Here is a 15,416-nt window from a genome sequence, read left to right as displayed (position 1 = left end):
GAAACCCTTCCTGTGGGTTATATGGGAGAGAGGATAACCATTGAAGGAATCACTTCCCTTAGAGGAGCTGTTATAACTCCATTTATGTGTCTCAGTCACTTTAGTCTGGCACTCACTACATGTCATCAGGGGCTGAGTGAGTGCACGGTAAGAAGTAGAGGTGGTCATTCTCTATTTGATCGAGGTGGCGGTGATGATGATGAATAAAAGGTGATTTATTAGTCTGCCAGGAACAAAGCTCTCACTCATGTCACAACACAGAGGGGATGGAGTCGCAGTTTCATGATTGAGGAGTTCTTGATTCACAGCCTGTTCAGTCTGACAGAGTAGGATTGCACTCAGAGCTCTTGATTTTGATTGGTGGCTCTCTGATTGGTTTAATTGCATAACCTTGTATTGGTCGGACAAGAGGGAATCTCGCTGTGAAAGATCTGCTTCTTCAGCACTGAGTCGACGTAACGGAACTGAGTCACCCTGACCTTTGGGAGACGACTCCTTCTGCCCAGCAAGCACATCATCCTGGTTTGCGTTGCCTGACCAGAGGGCCCAATGGCTGATTAGACCTTATCAGTCAAATGTTGAACCGAGTCGTTGCATCACTCCCAACACGGAATTGCTCCACACCATTTGATCTCGATAAACCTTTCCACACAGTCAAATTTTAAGTCGACAGACGATTGATGACATGTGCCTTGTGTGAAAGAATCGTGATAAGTTATGACACACAGAGTCGTAGGTGTGAACGTATGTGCTTGTGTCACTGTGTAATAGCTAAGAAAAGGTTTCGTAACTCAACAAATGGTCCGGTCATTTCTTAACGGGCCCGGGCTACGCACAATTTTACGAAAGTGAACAAATCTGCAAGATGTCAAGCGTGAAGGTCGAGTACAAGATTGCTTAATCAAAAGGTTTTTAATTGACTCACAAGTGGGCAATAGAATATCCGCACAATTATTTTGTAAACTTAGCCTTGATTTGGCTAAAAATGTCTATACGGCCAAAGCTAGCTCCTTCAAGTTTTTCTGATCAATAACTGTATCAAAAAGTTTTAACTTTTGACACTATGCTAGCCCAGCTACTTCTAACTGTAATTTCCACTCCCTCTCTATTCAAAATGGTGGGTCGATGCTATAGGCTAACAAAATGGCATGAGATGACATCATGATCGAGGGACCGCCCATTTAGCTCAGTTACTCGACAGCTCATTGGTTTCCCTTGGTCACATGACACGTGACATCCAGTAGGGGTCGCAGGAGCCACGCCCCCTGGCCTAGCCATTTGGTGTTAGAACCAAAATCCCAATGGACAGGTGACTTATCACATGACAGACACCCAGTGGGGGGTGAGAGGCATCACCTGGAGGACCCGGATGAGAGTGGAACGGTGGCGCTGGAGGAATACAAAAGTAATGCCGTTTTTAGGCCCAGGCGCCTCCCATTGGTCAGTTTGTGCTGTATGCAAATGAGCCCGGCTACGTCAGATCCTGAACTTGTGCGCCATATTTTTTCCTCTCAATAGAGGAAGAAAGGGACAAAAGCGGCGGCGACATTAACGTAACACCGCAGGTGCTTTGTAAACCATCGCGCATTCTCCCGGAGGCGTGCGCGCGTGTGTGTGTGACCGGAGGATGCTGCTCGGATGAGTGTGCGCGCGCGGCGGTGGCAGCGGACGCAGCTTGTCCCCCCCCCCCCCCCACACACACACACACACACACACACACACACAGGCCGGTGGAAGTGGGGATCGGTGGAACCTGTCGGATCAACGCAAACGTTCACGGGAAATAAGACGAAGGTAAATATCCGTGCTGAGGAGGAGGAGAAGGAGGAGGAGGCGCGTCCCGATCACTGACCCGCTGCTGTGGTGACCCCGATGTGTGCAACACATGCTGACACGCACAGCAGCGTTAGCACAGGGGGTTGACTGGGATCCGAACACACACCGTTAACTGGCTGCATGTTCTCATCTTATCTCAGTGAAGTGCGAGGTTTCATGTATTATTCACGTGGAGGCTCGTAGTGAAATCAGCTGTTGCACAACAACTGTTGTGTCGCTGTGATTTGAACACAGGCATGTTGTGTTCTTTATTTATACAGGAAAGTGTGGGTCCGAATGAGGATGTTAATGCTGCAGTTTGTTATTTTATTACTTAATGATGGTGACTACAATACACTGGTGATTTTACAGCATCTTGGACATTTAACAACGATATTTCAAACTATTCTTAGATGAAATCAAATTGAAGTTGCCTGGTTGGTTTATAAATACAAAGAGAAACACACACATACAACCACACACAACACATAGCATGGATTTACTGACCTCAGCTTTTGACACTGATTGTGTCTCCTTTCACCTTTTTGTTTATTTATTTATTCAGTATTTTCCAATTTCCTGTTTTATTCTAATCCTTTATTTCTAGTCCTCCCTCACCGAGCAGCTGAATCTAAGCAGAGTCACAAAGTGTTTAATTAAGTTACCACACTGAAAGAGTGGTTACCGTCCTGTGACCTCACTGCTGCATGCTTTTGAATGTAGATGCATTATTTAGTAAACATACATTTATCATAGCATGGTAATAATTGTGTATTAATGCTCTGTCCCATTACAATTTGTGTCTTTTATCAGGCCTGTGAGGTAAAATGTATCAGGTTCCGGTGGGAAACATTGAGAAGATCCGAAAGGCGCGCAAGGCGGTGAAAAACATTCTTTCTGAGATCGGCCTGGAGGATTGTCAAAACCTGCTGCAGGTATGTAGAGTGGTGTTCAGGGTCCAGTTGTTTACAGATGAATAATGGTTAAAATAATGAGTGCGGGTCAGAAATCACAGCAAATCTTAACCATCCGTATAAAAGAAAGAGGCGGATGGTCACTTATCAATTAATGGTGATTTAAGTCGATAAAATCCACCATGGGGGGAGAGCGTGGCCTAGGGGATAGAGCGGGTGCTCTGCAACAAGAAGGTTGCCGGTTTGAATCCCACTCTATCCCATCTGCATGCCTAAGTTTCCTTGGCAAGATACTGAACCCCTAAAATGGCCCCTCATGAATGCTGAGTGTTCTAAAAATGTAAGTCGCTTTGGATAAAAGCGTCAGCTAAATGACATGTAATGTAATGTAATGTTCAACCATTGCATTGATTTCCAATGACAGCTATTAATCCACTCAACTCTTATCCAATGGCAGCATCAACCACTTTACAGTTTCAAAATAATATTCAGTTTAAAGTTGATTTCTTAGGGTATTTTGAGTTTGATTGTTTAATCACAACTAGCAAACAGATTTTAAATTTGATGCATTAAAAAAAAAGATGCTCACAGGGGTTTCTATTGGGTTGTTATGGCAACAGGAGGGGGGAGCTGGGGGATATGACGTCATGTCTGTTGGCAGATTTTCCGTAGCATGCGTCTAATGTGGAGAATGTCACAAATCCATGAGCAGGACTAATCAACGGAGAGGTTGTGTTAATGTGAATATGATACTCGTCAGATAACTTCATGTATTTTGATATTTCTGCTTATTTTACATCAGGCTATGCTATATTCACCCCCCCTTCTGTTGCTTTTGATTTTCCTTTATCAACCATTTTGAATGTTTTTTTTCCCGCATCTTTTTCATTGTACTGTTTCTTACGCTGAATCATTGTTTGTGTTTACCGTGCAGAATCTTGATGAAACCCCCGAGACGAACCAAGATGAAGAGGACGTCTTCCAGGAAACGAAGTGGATCGACTTGACAGAGGGATACAGCACCAGGCTACAGAAGAAGGTGAGTGTGACACACATCAACAAAATATCACTCATACCTCGTGTTAGTGGAGTATTTATTCTGTATTGTTAAAGATATGTAGGTTAGAGAGAATGATAAAAATGTAGCTAGATACACTGCGATATTGACCGACTTCTCCTTTCTGCTCAGTGGCGTTATCGGTCCCGCTCGCTGTGCTGTAACCTCTGCAAGTACTCGTCCCAGAACATCTACAACTTCAGGAGCCACGTGTCCCGCTGCCATGGGTACGTCCAGTCCTTCTGCACGCTGGCCCCGTGCTCCCAGTGCCTCTTCATCAGCCACCCCAAGGCCGTCAAGAGGCACATGCTGCTCTTCCACGCCAAACACAGCGCCCAGGTCCAACCGGCGAGGGAGCCGTCTTTACCCACCCACCACGGGAACGAGAGGTATCAGTGTCGGAGATGTGGATTTCCGAACTCTTCGATCTTTGCGATAAAGAAGCACATCATTCTCAAGCACATGGAGAGTCTGGCGGAACAGTATATAGGTTATAGATTAAATATTCAAGCAAATACCTCTGTAAAGATCTACTGCTGCAAAGTGTGTAAGACGAACACGGGGAATCTAGACCAAATGCTGCATCACATGCTGGTGGAGCCGTCGCATTATTCGGTCAGCACGCAGGTTCAGAGCCTGATTTACGAGAACAAGAACTACACCATCAAACCGACACCCAATGGAAATGGTCTGTTTCTGACGTTCCCGAATATCTCCCCCAAAATACAGCAAGCTCAAATATTCAACAGTAAGTCCTTGGTTTTACCAGCTAATGGCCAACCCACTGGGACTGTGGTGACATTACAGCAGCTGCAAGGATCTACAAACACTGCGACTCTTTTCTGTGCCCCTGGAACAACCCAAGCTTTCCTGCCCCCTCAAGCGTCGGCCCTGGTGCAGCTAGCTAGTGCCGAGGCCAAAGGTCTTCTCCAGCCTGGTGCCACGATATCGCTTCGAGGTACTTTACCCCACGGACAGTCCATGTTCCAGCTGCCCACAATGTCTACCGTGTCTCTGAAACAGGGGCAGATGGTTCTAGCTCAGGCTTCTGCTCAACCACATCAGAATCCACAAGCACAGCAGCTCCTGCTTCCGTCAGGGATGCAGGCCCACGTGACAGCTGGAGCTGTACCCAAGGCTGCTGTGGTTGCACAAAACGCATCAACAAACCAAATCAACCTGCAAGGCACCATGCTGACTTCACAGTCCCTGCTGAATCACCTGATTCCGACCGGCAACAGGGTGAACGGCATGCCCACGTACACGTTTGCTCCGCTGCAGGGAGCGATGCCCGTCTCGCAGAGCACAAGTACCCCCCTCAAGGCCGTAGAGCAAACCAGTAACTCGGTACCACAGACTAAGAAATGGATTACCTGTCCCCTCTGTAATGAACTCTTTCCTTCCAACGTGTTTGACATTCACACAGAAGTCGCCCATCAGGCAAAATCCCCAACGTCCAAGTCAGAAAGTTTAGCAGCACGAGCGTTATTCCTTAAGAAAATGCCAGACAAAACTGTCAAATGTCTAACATGCAAAATCCTTCTCTCAGAGAAGAGCGTCTTCCAACACCTGCTGCATGGCCTGCACTGTTTGTACTGCTCGGCCTTGTTCTACTCAATCAAACAACTGGCCGAGCATGTGAAGCAGCACAATCCCGCAAGCAAAGCATACTGTGATTTCCTGAGGGAGAAGTTCAGGGTGTACTCGAAAGGTGTCGGCGGAATCCTGTTCCCTTACTTTGACGTCTACACCACTGCGCCGAAAGAGATCCTCGGGGACGTGGAGGTCAACCTTGCCCTGGTCACAAGTTCCCTGGACCTGATCTTCTTTAAGTTGCAGCCCAGCAGCCAGTCAGAACTCTGTTCAGCTCCCGTGAAAATCAACAGCATGTACTGTCCCTTCTGTGACGAAAAGTTCCCGAATGAATCCAAACACCTGCAGCATCTTAAGCAGAAACACTTTGTTGCTCCTACTATCCACGCCATCCTCAAGACGGAGGCTTTCAAGTGCATATACTGCAACGGAGTGTACACAGGGAAGGTCACCCAGCAGGCGGTGATGCTCCACATTCAGCGATGCCGGTGTTCGCCAAAACAACCACAGCCACCCAAACCTACAGCAGCACCGCCACAGCCACAGCCACAGCCGCAGCAGCCGCAGCCTCCAAAACCGGCTCAGCAGATCCTTCAGCCGTCCGGGCTCTACTTTGTCCAAATGCCACAAGGGATGACTATGACACAGGCTCCAGCAACTATAACTCCAACTCGTGCGATTCGACCTGCACCTGTGGAAACCACAGAGGAGCAGCAGTCAAAGAAGCGGCTGGAGGCTGCGCTGAAGCAGGCCACCGAGGACAACAAGCGAGAAAGAGAGGTCAGGGCGGCCATGCGCAAGAAGCGGGAGCAGGAAAGGCTGTTGCCTCCGAAGCCCCCCGAGCCCGAGGTCCAGAGTGACCCCACGGTGAAGCTGGTTCTGGAGCCGACCGCGGTTGAGCGCCGCGGCGTCGACGAGCGCAGAGACTTCATATCTAAATACTTCAACGTGAACCCGTACGCCACCCGAGCGGAGACGGAGGAGCTGTGCAGGAGGCTCTCCCTCACCAAGCCGGAGCTGTCGGCCCTCTTCGGCAAGAAGCGCAGCAAGTGCATGAAAAGCCTCAAGAGGAACACCGGGGCCATTCTCCTTGGCTTCAACATGACCGAAGTGAGGAAACTCAAGCACAACCTGCTCTTTCCCCAGCTGCGGCCCGCCGAGTCCACAGAGCACCCGCACAGCGATAGAGCGGCGCCGTCGAACAGTGCGGACGCAGCGGAACCAATGGATGTGAGCGGGTAGGAGAAAGCTGCGGAGGAGGTGGAATCGATGGAATGAGTTCAAGAAAGGGCTCAGAAGCCGACCCCTCTGATTGGACTCTGGTACTTTACCGATGGCCTTTTGTGTTGACAGTCACTGGAGGTGCTGATCCTGGTGCGGATACAGTGTATTCCCTAACGCACACCTGAGCAGTTTCTCCAAGTAGCCGTCCTTCATAGTGTTTCATTTGACTTTAGAATGTTCTCAGTGGCCCATAACATTATTTCCACATAAACACAGTCATGCTCTGATACTCCCTGATATATAATATATATACAAGCATATTGAAGATACAGGTTTATCATGGTGCAGATCGCTGAGCTGCAATATCCCATTCAATCTACTGACTTCGACATAATCACTGACTTGTGCCTGGTAGCTGCTTTTTTCACCCTTTATTTAAACCCCTTTGTATAAAGTGTGATTTCAGTTCTTATCTTCTATTATTAAAATTGAAGTGCACACCTCCATGTAGAGTTCAGTTATTTGGCTTTTCCTTTTGACCTTTTGGTAACATATTGGACCTATTTCATTCATGTGCACGGCTTTATTGTTTTTGTTTCTTCACAGTTTCCCTCTTTGTATTGAGTTTAAGGAGGAAATTTGTTTAGCTCACCAGCTCCCACAAACTGTTAAGGGGGACGTTCTCTCTCCATTCCCAGAACACTCGGTTATTACTATTATTAATCCCAATTGAATCATGTTGTCTGCATGAACTTTTCTTTTTTTTTGGGACTGTCGGGTGAAATCTTGATTTGTGCCATTGTGAAGTCCACACATTTGCATATATTATCCTGTAGATTCAACAGAACATAAATGTTATCGAGAGTGGATTCTTTCACCGTAAATCTTCTGTTCTCCTGGTTTGTTTTTTTTAACTTGTATTTTCAATAATTCCTGGAGGTTCTAAAGTGTAGGGAGAGGTCAAAATTCTCATACTGTCCAAGTCCACTGTGTTGTAAAAAAAATAAAGTGGCTCTTTTTTACATGAATCATTCATTTCTTTTGGTTTTCCACTTGTGTTTAAATATTTGTTTTACCCAGACTGTGTTAAAGCCCTCAGATGTATCTTTAACGTGAAGTTGACTCCAAATTGTTTAAGACTTCAGGCCTCTCAATGCATTTAACGACAGGAACAAAACAATACAATGAATCACTAGGGGCCACTTGAAGAGGGGGAATCTGAGTTTAAAGTCATCTGAGTAAACTAATATTTCATGGTTAATATTGTGAAATTACGAGAATAAAGTTGTAATTTCAGGAAAGTGTCATTGTAGAGGGGAAATATCAGAAGCTCACTTAATAATATTCTTCACATTCCTCATTTTAAGTTATACTGTAGGCTAGGGTTCACAAATAACAATCTATTGGCTCATCAGCAGCACATTATCATAAATTTCAGGACATTGAAAAATGAATTACAACTTTTTTCTCGTAAAATTACAGATTAATTATTACCATGACTATTTTTTGGTAATATTACTTAGTTATAAACATGTTTTTATTCTCTTTTTTTCAATATGACCATCATACCGAACAGAAAGTCAAAAATAAAGTTAGTGCAATAAGAGGCTGGCAACAGTGAGGTGTTAAGGTTCTTAGTGTGTTTAATTTCCCCCTGAAAACCTTTTTCTACATATACCTCATTCAGTTTAATCCAGTTCAATCTTCCATTATCTCAGCTCTAAAAAAAAAATGCATGTGTCACCATAAATCTCAGAAAAATTCAAAATTAGGTGTGTGTTGGGTCCAGCCAATTCTCATTTTTAGCAGCATGCATTATTATCCTCAGGCCAAAGTGCTACAGTTGGTCTTGACCTAGAATAGTAGTTTGAAGAAAAAATATCTAAAATCCAGGTCCACTTACTAGCTTTTCCCAAATTTTTATAGCCTTCATCATCACTTGTACATTTTACATCATTATTACCTCATTTGAAGTTTACGAATGTCATGATGAAGACCAGTTAGATATGGTTGAAAGCCCCAGAAACTGCTGTGAGGTGAACCTCGATACCACAAGGTCCCTTCATTAGCTCTTCTTCTTTCCCCCACAGCTGAAGAGTTTTCTTTTAAAAAGGTTCTTCCGCAGAAGTTCTGATTTCATCGAGGACCGAGGGGCCACTGTAGTTGTTGGTTTGAATCCACTCCAGGCTCTTCCTGTACTGCTCTGGGAGGCCGTTCTGCTCCGCACCCAGACACACCACCTGATCATGAAACACAGCCAGAGGGACGTTTGGTAAATAAAATGGTTAAAAAGATCAAACTGGTTAGCAAAGTTGTTTTCAGACATTGACTTTGGAAATGTCTTGACAATTGGGTGCGGACAATTTCCAGAGTTTGTCTTTCACACGTGAAGAACGCAGCAGGAGATTGTCACAGTCGGATGTGTTCACAACAGCAGGACAGTGTCCACAACATTCAGAGCAGCGGGAGGGAGGACATGATGCATAAAGTACGCAACAGAAATCACATGTTTTTGTTTGAAGCACATCTGCCCCTATCAGTGACAGCTTTCAGATCTGTCGTATTTCCAAGTTGACCTCTTTGTCTGGTTCTTCCCTCTTTCTCATCCTGAGATATTCAGTTCAGCTTTGCGTCCGTCACGTGTTGAAAACCTTAAGACACGCCCACTCAAACTTTTCCTGCTCTACTCTCACATGTTTCCGACAATATACCAGGGCACTGGAAACCAACAGTTCTGAGTAGTGTGTAGAGCAGCTGATTCGGAGATTCTGCTTTTTTAAATACAGACCTTTGGAAAAATTGTCTGGATAAAAGTCTGGACGTCAGTGCAGGTCTGAAAGCAGCTTATGTCATCTGTAACATATCATCACATACAAGTACGGTGTTTCTTAACCTGTGTTCTGTGGCCACGAACCTGTTTGTACTGAGGGGAGGGGGGGCAGGCGTGGAAATTGTTCATCTGATACGTCCTGCAGAACATCGGCCCTTTGTCTGTCTCCACTGAAACGTTGAGTGGTGAGTACATCCCCTCGCTCACTCCTTCCTGGCTGAGGTCACAGAACAAAGAAACAAGCAGCGTCACTTATTATGATAAATATCAGCCGTCGGACTGATGTAGCAGCTGTGTTTGGATGTATGTGTGTTTGGGTGTGTGAGTGTGTGTCTCACTTGTCGAGACTCCTGAGGTTTTCATCGCTCATAGACCAGATCACCCCCCACACATCGGCGCCCGGACAGAACTCGATGGTGGCCACTCCGCCGTGCCATTTGTTGTCCACGTGTTCCTCCCACAGGCCAAAGCTCAACTTGTAGTCCTGTACACACACACACACACAGGTACACAACACACACACGTTTCATAGTTAACTTACACTGTCATTCATCTCCTGGAGACTTTCTATAACCACAACCACTACTCGCCTAACTCCTATACTTCCCAAAATCAGCTTTTTCCCAATTGGGTAGAGTTTCTATCTCGAATTGGACGAGCTGCCCTCAACTGGTCTTTACTCTGACAAAGGTGACCTGTGACAAAGACAGACAGACGTCACACACACACACGGGGGACAAAAGGCTGGGATGTGTGCATTTTAGACATAATGCCTTTTATTCCGATGTAGATGTAAAGAGCTGCCATGTTTGTGTTTTCAGCCGAGTCCCAGCAGGACGGTTCTGCAGTTGGTCCCAGGCCCTGTTGTTGCAGCCGGTTTAATGGGGGGGATAACATCATCATAATAAATAAATAAGAGGCACTGTTTATTTTTCTATTCTATTATTCTGTTAATTTATTTGACAAGGTGAATTCTCATCAATCAACACACTGATACAGCCAGCTGATTGGTCAGTGCAGAGCGGGGTGGATGGTCTTGGGTAGTTAGGTTCAACCATGTCCTGGTTTGGACTGGGCCCGATCCCCTGGTAGCATGGTACACGAGTACTGGTGTCCGGAAGCGGATGCATGCAGCCACTTGTGACCAGTAGAGGGAGTGGAGGATTGCTCCCCGCTCGTGCTTCCTGATTCGTTAAGTACTGACCGTGTGTTACACGTTCTGTTCTGGCGGTCAGAGGATGTCATAGAACAATGTGACATAAAAACTAATGCAACAGTTTCAATCTTTAGACATATGACACAGACATAACAAATATATAATTATTGTATTTTTGACTATTTTGGAAAGTACATGTTATTACAGAAAGTTACATAATAGTCACAGCAAAACTCGAACTACAGCCCTGGACCTGGCTAACTATTTACAAACTATATGTATTATTGACTACAGACTATCTCGGTGCAGACAGATGACAGCAGCAGACCGTAATACACTGTGGAAAGGCGCGTGAACGTGATAGCCCATGGTCACGAAGTTTATGTCATTGTCAATGCTGCGTTCATGTCCCGTCGGTTAAACGGGTGCTGTTCCGCTGACCAGAGAATATACATTATTAATGTTAATTATTCCAACATTAACGGTTGATCTGATTTGTGCCCTATTTGTCAGGGTTTGCGGTAGAAGACGAGAACACAAGCGGAGCTCGTCGCTCCTGGAGTAAAAGGCGATTTGAACAAAGCAGCGCTCGGTTACCTTGAGTCGAGCGGTGGAGCAGAACACGGCCGAGGGGTTCTGCATCTGCAGCCTCTGCCGCAACAAGTTGCTCCCGAAAGCGAAATACATGAACTGACCGAGTGCGGCCATGTCGGCGTTTGTCCTCAGCTTGGTGACAGACAGGATGTGTTGAGTACCGTCTGTGGCTGTGTCTGTTCTGATCAGACTGGAGTTGCCGGTTCTTCTACACAAGACTACAACTCCCAGCAATCCAACGCCCACGCCATCTTTTAAGCCTGTCAGCAAATCACAGGATAGAGTCACTGCCGTCTGTAGGTGGAGCTTTAACGCCAAAGCTTCTAATACAAATTAAATATTGATATTATCATACAACTTATTATTCGCATCGTTTTTCCTTTACCTATATAACTGAACAAATTAATATTTATGTATAGTATATAAATATTTCAATTACACATTGTGTATATATCATTTTCTATATGAAGTTGGATTTGATCTTATAATTTTTACATATTACTTATTGGTTTCCCTGATACCTTACTGCTGTTACACTGGAATTGCCCAGTTTGAGATAAATAAAGTATTTAGAAGCTTGTCCTTCAGATTAAATGTTTAGATTCCTTGAAACCCAGTGAAAACCCTTGCTACCAAATATTTTCAATACAATCCGTGAATTAACCCATCTACATTTTCTATAGTCATAGGTGTCTGATAATTATGACCAAATAGACATTTAACAATGCACATATTACATTTTAGGATTCAGCCATCATTGTGGTCACAATGAAGGATGGTAAACATGTACGGTAACTCCTGATGAGTTCAGTTCATTTTTACCATCATTACACAGCTATTATTTATCCCTTTGACATTTTCTCAGTTTTTGTAGCATTACTCATGGAAAACATTTCTATTCAAAAGACACTTTATTCAATGTAATCCAAACGTTTAGAAAACAAAAGTATTTGACTGGATAACAAAACACCCAGTCAACAATGCTGCAATAACGCCCACAGTCCAGTTGATCCTCTTCATATGAAGCACTTTTAATATACAAAAAGGAAAAATAAAGAAAAGACACTGATATTCAAAAAAAGGTTTCCTCTGAGAAAAAAGATCCTGTACAAACAGCTGGGAGGTGAGAAGCAACTGTACAGCCCGGTGCTCATCTCCTTGGACCGCCTCGGCCTCGTCCCCTTCCTCTGCCGCGGCCTCGTCCTCTGCCTCGTCCACGGCCAGCCACTAGAAGACAAGCCAGTAAACAGTCAGCACACCTATCAACCTTTCACCAGAATATCCAATAAAATATCGATGTGGACCAGTCAATGTTTAGACCACAGCAATGACAAACTAGATACCAGGGCCAATGATTCTCTAAACTAACAAACATATAGCGGTGCACTGCATACAAACACCCCAGTGATGGCGGGTTCTTATGTTTTTGTTGGCCTGTGTCGTTTCTGCCACACTCACCGGCTTCCCTCTTCTTGGACTTGACCTTGGGCTCGATGTCGACCAGCAGGGTGTCCAGTGGGAGACTGTCAGGCAGGATGAAGTAGCGAATGTTGTTGCCACGGATACTAAGGGACTCGAGCTGAGTGGGCTCCCTGTTTTTCAGAGTCATTTTCACGGCCTTCAGGTGAGTGTTCATGCTAACGTCTACACCTGAATGAGAAACAGAAGAGGGTCAAACATGTGAAGATGGACAAATATGTAACATATTCTCTGCATTCACACAAGTCCTTTGATCCCAAAGTAGCTATACAATGAAGAGTGATAAAATGACTACTGTGTTCTACTTCAGTTGTTTGAGAGACCAGAGACATTATGAAGGGGGAAAACACAAAGTGTGAAACACCGGATTGTGGTTGTATGACACATATCCCGCCTCTCCTCCCAAAATGCCCTCATCTGCTTTACAACAGTCAAACCAGGAAACACCTCAAGCCAATGGTGTTATAGCACTAATTCAAATACAGTTGAGCTTTAAGCTGGACATGACCATCAATTGAAAGCAAACTAATCAAACTTGTTGATGCATAACACAAATATTGGACAGTGCATCCACTCTAGTTACATGCTCCAGTGAGTCACTGAATTGAGCTGTTAAAGATTACATGAAACATTACAAATGCATAATGAGTAATCTGGAAACAAGGTTTTTAATCTGTATTTTGGGATAGAGTCTAACTTCTTAAGGATTTTTATTAGATAGTGATTTCACATTGTAGAGACTCATTACCTGAGTATATAGTATATTACTCTTAAATACCACTACATATTGAGCATTCAGTTAGATGTGAGCCAGGTTCTCTCAGGGAGTGGACAGATAAATCAATGAGAAAAAGTATGAGTTCAGCTATATTGACTCACATTATTAACGAACGTAGTGAAGTTGTGAACATGGAACACAGCGAAGAATCTGCAGAGTAACTGAGCTGCATTTCATTACCCTTGATGCCTTAACAGAGTTTGAAAAGGGCAGGTTTGGGCGATAAAAAAAAAAAGCGTATCAAAATAATTGTTTTCACATCAGACGGTATGGATATATATTGTGATATATATCAAATCAGCTTCATCAGAAAACCGCTGAATTCATATTCATCGTTCCCGGCATTCAAATTTGACTTGAAACAAGGACATTTACATGACGCTTTTAGCCGAAGTGTCGTCTGTGATCCAAGCATGAACGCAGCTCCTCAGGAGGACATCAGAGGACATTAAGGTTCAAACATGGTGAGAATGTCCTCGTTTCAAGTCGAATTTAAATGTCGGGGATATATAGACACTTAGATGACACCACAGAAGCAGTATGGAGGGATGTTTTTGTTCAATTGTATGGGATTTGGATGCTGTTTTGTGGACTCAAACACTTCACCTTAGTGGTGAATAGAGCATGAAAGTTTTCATTTTAGGGTGAACTATCCATTTAAATCTAAACATCCCAACGAGAACATTACAACTATGCGAGCAGGATTCTCGTGTTTGCATGCATAACATTTAAGTATTGAATATGAATATCATTAAAAAAAGGACGCAATACACCCCAACTCTGAAAATAAACTTTGTAAAGACCAACACATCTTCGTGCTGCAGGAAGCTCCGCTCACCTGTGATGGTGCCGTGGACCTGGGTTCCATTCTTCAGTTCGATAGTGACTGTCTCATGGCTGAGTTTCATCAAAAACCTGCGAGGGGAATCATCGAATGAGAACACAACACAACTCTGTACTCAACTCCTGGGAGTTTAACCTGAGGGCAGCTAGTGTTAGCTGTTAGCCTCGGAGAGCTAACATCACCAAAACAATGGCGCACACAGGCGAAGCGGGGCCTAGATTTAATATAAACAAAGAGCTACAACTTCTTGAAGAACTCGCATTAATAAATAAAAAAACAAGCTCATTAAAAGTTTAAGTTGAGTTTAAAGCCAACAGGAGACTCGGCCTACAAGTGATTTAACGCTTCGTGTCGATGCTAATTGCAGCTAGTTAGCAAACATAACTGCTGAGATAAGATAGTGGCTCGGTAACTGATCAAAGCACAATGCATGTGTGAGTCTGTGTGGGTCTGCATGTGTGTAACTATGCGTTTATATTAGTGGGGTTGATGTGGAGCCTGGAGCTCAGCGGGGAGCGGCGGAGAGGAGCCCGGGACCAGCCTCCATTCATTCCGCTTCCCGCCTCACTCCATACATCCGCATCCATCCCGCGGCCTCTCGGCACTTTTGTCCATTTTTAACCCCGGAGCTGCACAGACCGAATATCCGCGTGTCCACGTACCTGACGAGTTTCATGATGGTGACGGACTGAGACAACGAATCCTCCACCGATGAGAAAAAAATTACGGCTCAGTTTTTACACTCGGGCCGCTGTCGTATTGTTCACGTTTCCGTCGCGGTGCTGTGACGTAAATACAGCGAGACGAGGAAGAGCAAGAGCAAGTAACTAGGCGTTACGTGTGGACCGACCGGACCACACTGCCGCCTAGTGGTGGGGCCGGGAACGTTCACCACAACTACTATATATTAGATTCATAACTATATTTTGCCTGTTTCAATAATTACAGATCCTGTAACTCTGCAGAAATATTCTGAAAACACACAGGATCACACTAGGTATAAGGGGTCACCTGAATCAGTTGCTGGAATGTTAATATTTCCTAGATTGTTATTCATGTTAACATGTTGTTATAAAATCACCTAAGTTTGAAATGTTTCCACTGCAGTGTTTGTTGTAAAAGGACAGATGTT

The 15,416-nt window shown here is 44.5% G+C and overlaps 3 protein-coding genes across 3 annotated transcripts; 1 reads left to right on the top strand and 2 right to left on the bottom strand.

The window, feature by feature from the left end:
- Positions 1–1,705: 1,705 nt before the first annotated feature.
- On the top strand, positions 1,706–7,631 carry adnp2b (ADNP homeobox 2b). The gene is made up of 4 exons (XM_062409843.1): positions 1,706–1,794; positions 2,629–2,750; positions 3,664–3,768; positions 3,919–7,631. The coding sequence occupies exons 2-4, from the start codon at positions 2,643–2,645 to the stop codon at positions 6,619–6,621; spliced, it is 2,916 nt and encodes a 971-aa protein (XP_062265827.1). The 5' UTR covers positions 1,706–1,794; positions 2,629–2,642; the 3' UTR covers positions 6,622–7,631.
- A 597-nt stretch (positions 7,632–8,228) lies between these two features.
- Positions 8,229–11,395, bottom strand: ggcta (gamma-glutamylcyclotransferase a). Its single transcript, XM_062409844.1, has 4 exons — positions 11,187–11,395; positions 9,772–9,917; positions 9,518–9,650; positions 8,229–8,843 (listed from the first exon to the last, which is right to left on the bottom strand). The coding sequence occupies exons 1-4, from the start codon at positions 11,295–11,297 to the stop codon at positions 8,709–8,711; spliced, it is 525 nt and encodes a 174-aa protein (XP_062265828.1). The 5' UTR covers positions 11,298–11,395; the 3' UTR covers positions 8,229–8,708.
- A 798-nt stretch (positions 11,396–12,193) lies between these two features.
- On the bottom strand, positions 12,194–15,094 carry snrpd1 (small nuclear ribonucleoprotein D1 polypeptide). Its single transcript, XM_062410522.1, has 4 exons — positions 14,947–15,094; positions 14,279–14,355; positions 12,642–12,833; positions 12,194–12,410 (listed from the first exon to the last, which is right to left on the bottom strand). Exons 1-4 carry the CDS (start codon positions 14,958–14,960, stop codon positions 12,334–12,336), a joined length of 360 nt encoding a protein of 119 aa, XP_062266506.1. The 5' UTR covers positions 14,961–15,094; the 3' UTR covers positions 12,194–12,333.
- Positions 15,095–15,416: the final 322 nt, after the last annotated feature.

This window comes from Platichthys flesus, chromosome 17 (genome assembly GCF_949316205.1).
Source record: "Platichthys flesus chromosome 17, fPlaFle2.1, whole genome shotgun sequence".
In the NCBI taxonomy this organism is placed as follows: domain Eukaryota; kingdom Metazoa; phylum Chordata; class Actinopteri; order Pleuronectiformes; family Pleuronectidae; genus Platichthys; species Platichthys flesus.
This window is presented reverse-complemented; position numbering and strand designations above follow the sequence as displayed.

Coding starts and splice junctions, on each gene's coding strand:
- adnp2b (XM_062409843.1), top strand. CDS start 2,643: ATGTATCAGGTTCCGGTGGGAAACATTGAGAAGATCCGAAAGGCGCGC. Junction 2,751..3,663: donor ATTGTCAAAACCTGCTGCAG/GTATGTAGAGTG, acceptor TTTACCGTGCAG/AATCTTGATGAAACCCCCGA. Junction 3,769..3,918: donor GCACCAGGCTACAGAAGAAG/GTGAGTGTGACA, acceptor CTTTCTGCTCAG/TGGCGTTATCGGTCCCGCTC.
- ggcta (XM_062409844.1), bottom strand. CDS start 11,297: ATGGCCGCACTCGGTCAGTTCATGTATTTCGCTTTCGGGAGCAACTTG. Junction 9,918..11,186: donor GCTCCACCGCTCGACTCAAG/GTAACCGAGCGC, acceptor GTGTGTGTACAG/GACTACAAGTTGAGCTTTGG. Junction 8,844..9,517: donor CCTCCCCTCAGTACAAACAG/GTTCGTGGCCAC, acceptor TTTCATGATCAG/GTGGTGTGTCTGGGTGCGGA.
- snrpd1 (XM_062410522.1), bottom strand. Junction 12,834..14,278: donor GGTCCACGGCACCATCACAG/GTGAGCGGAGCT, acceptor TTTCTCATTCAG/GTGTAGACGTTAGCATGAAC. Junction 12,411..12,641: donor GTCCAAGAAGAGGGAAGCCG/GTGAGTGTGGCA, acceptor CTTGTCTTCTAG/TGGCTGGCCGTGGACGAGGC.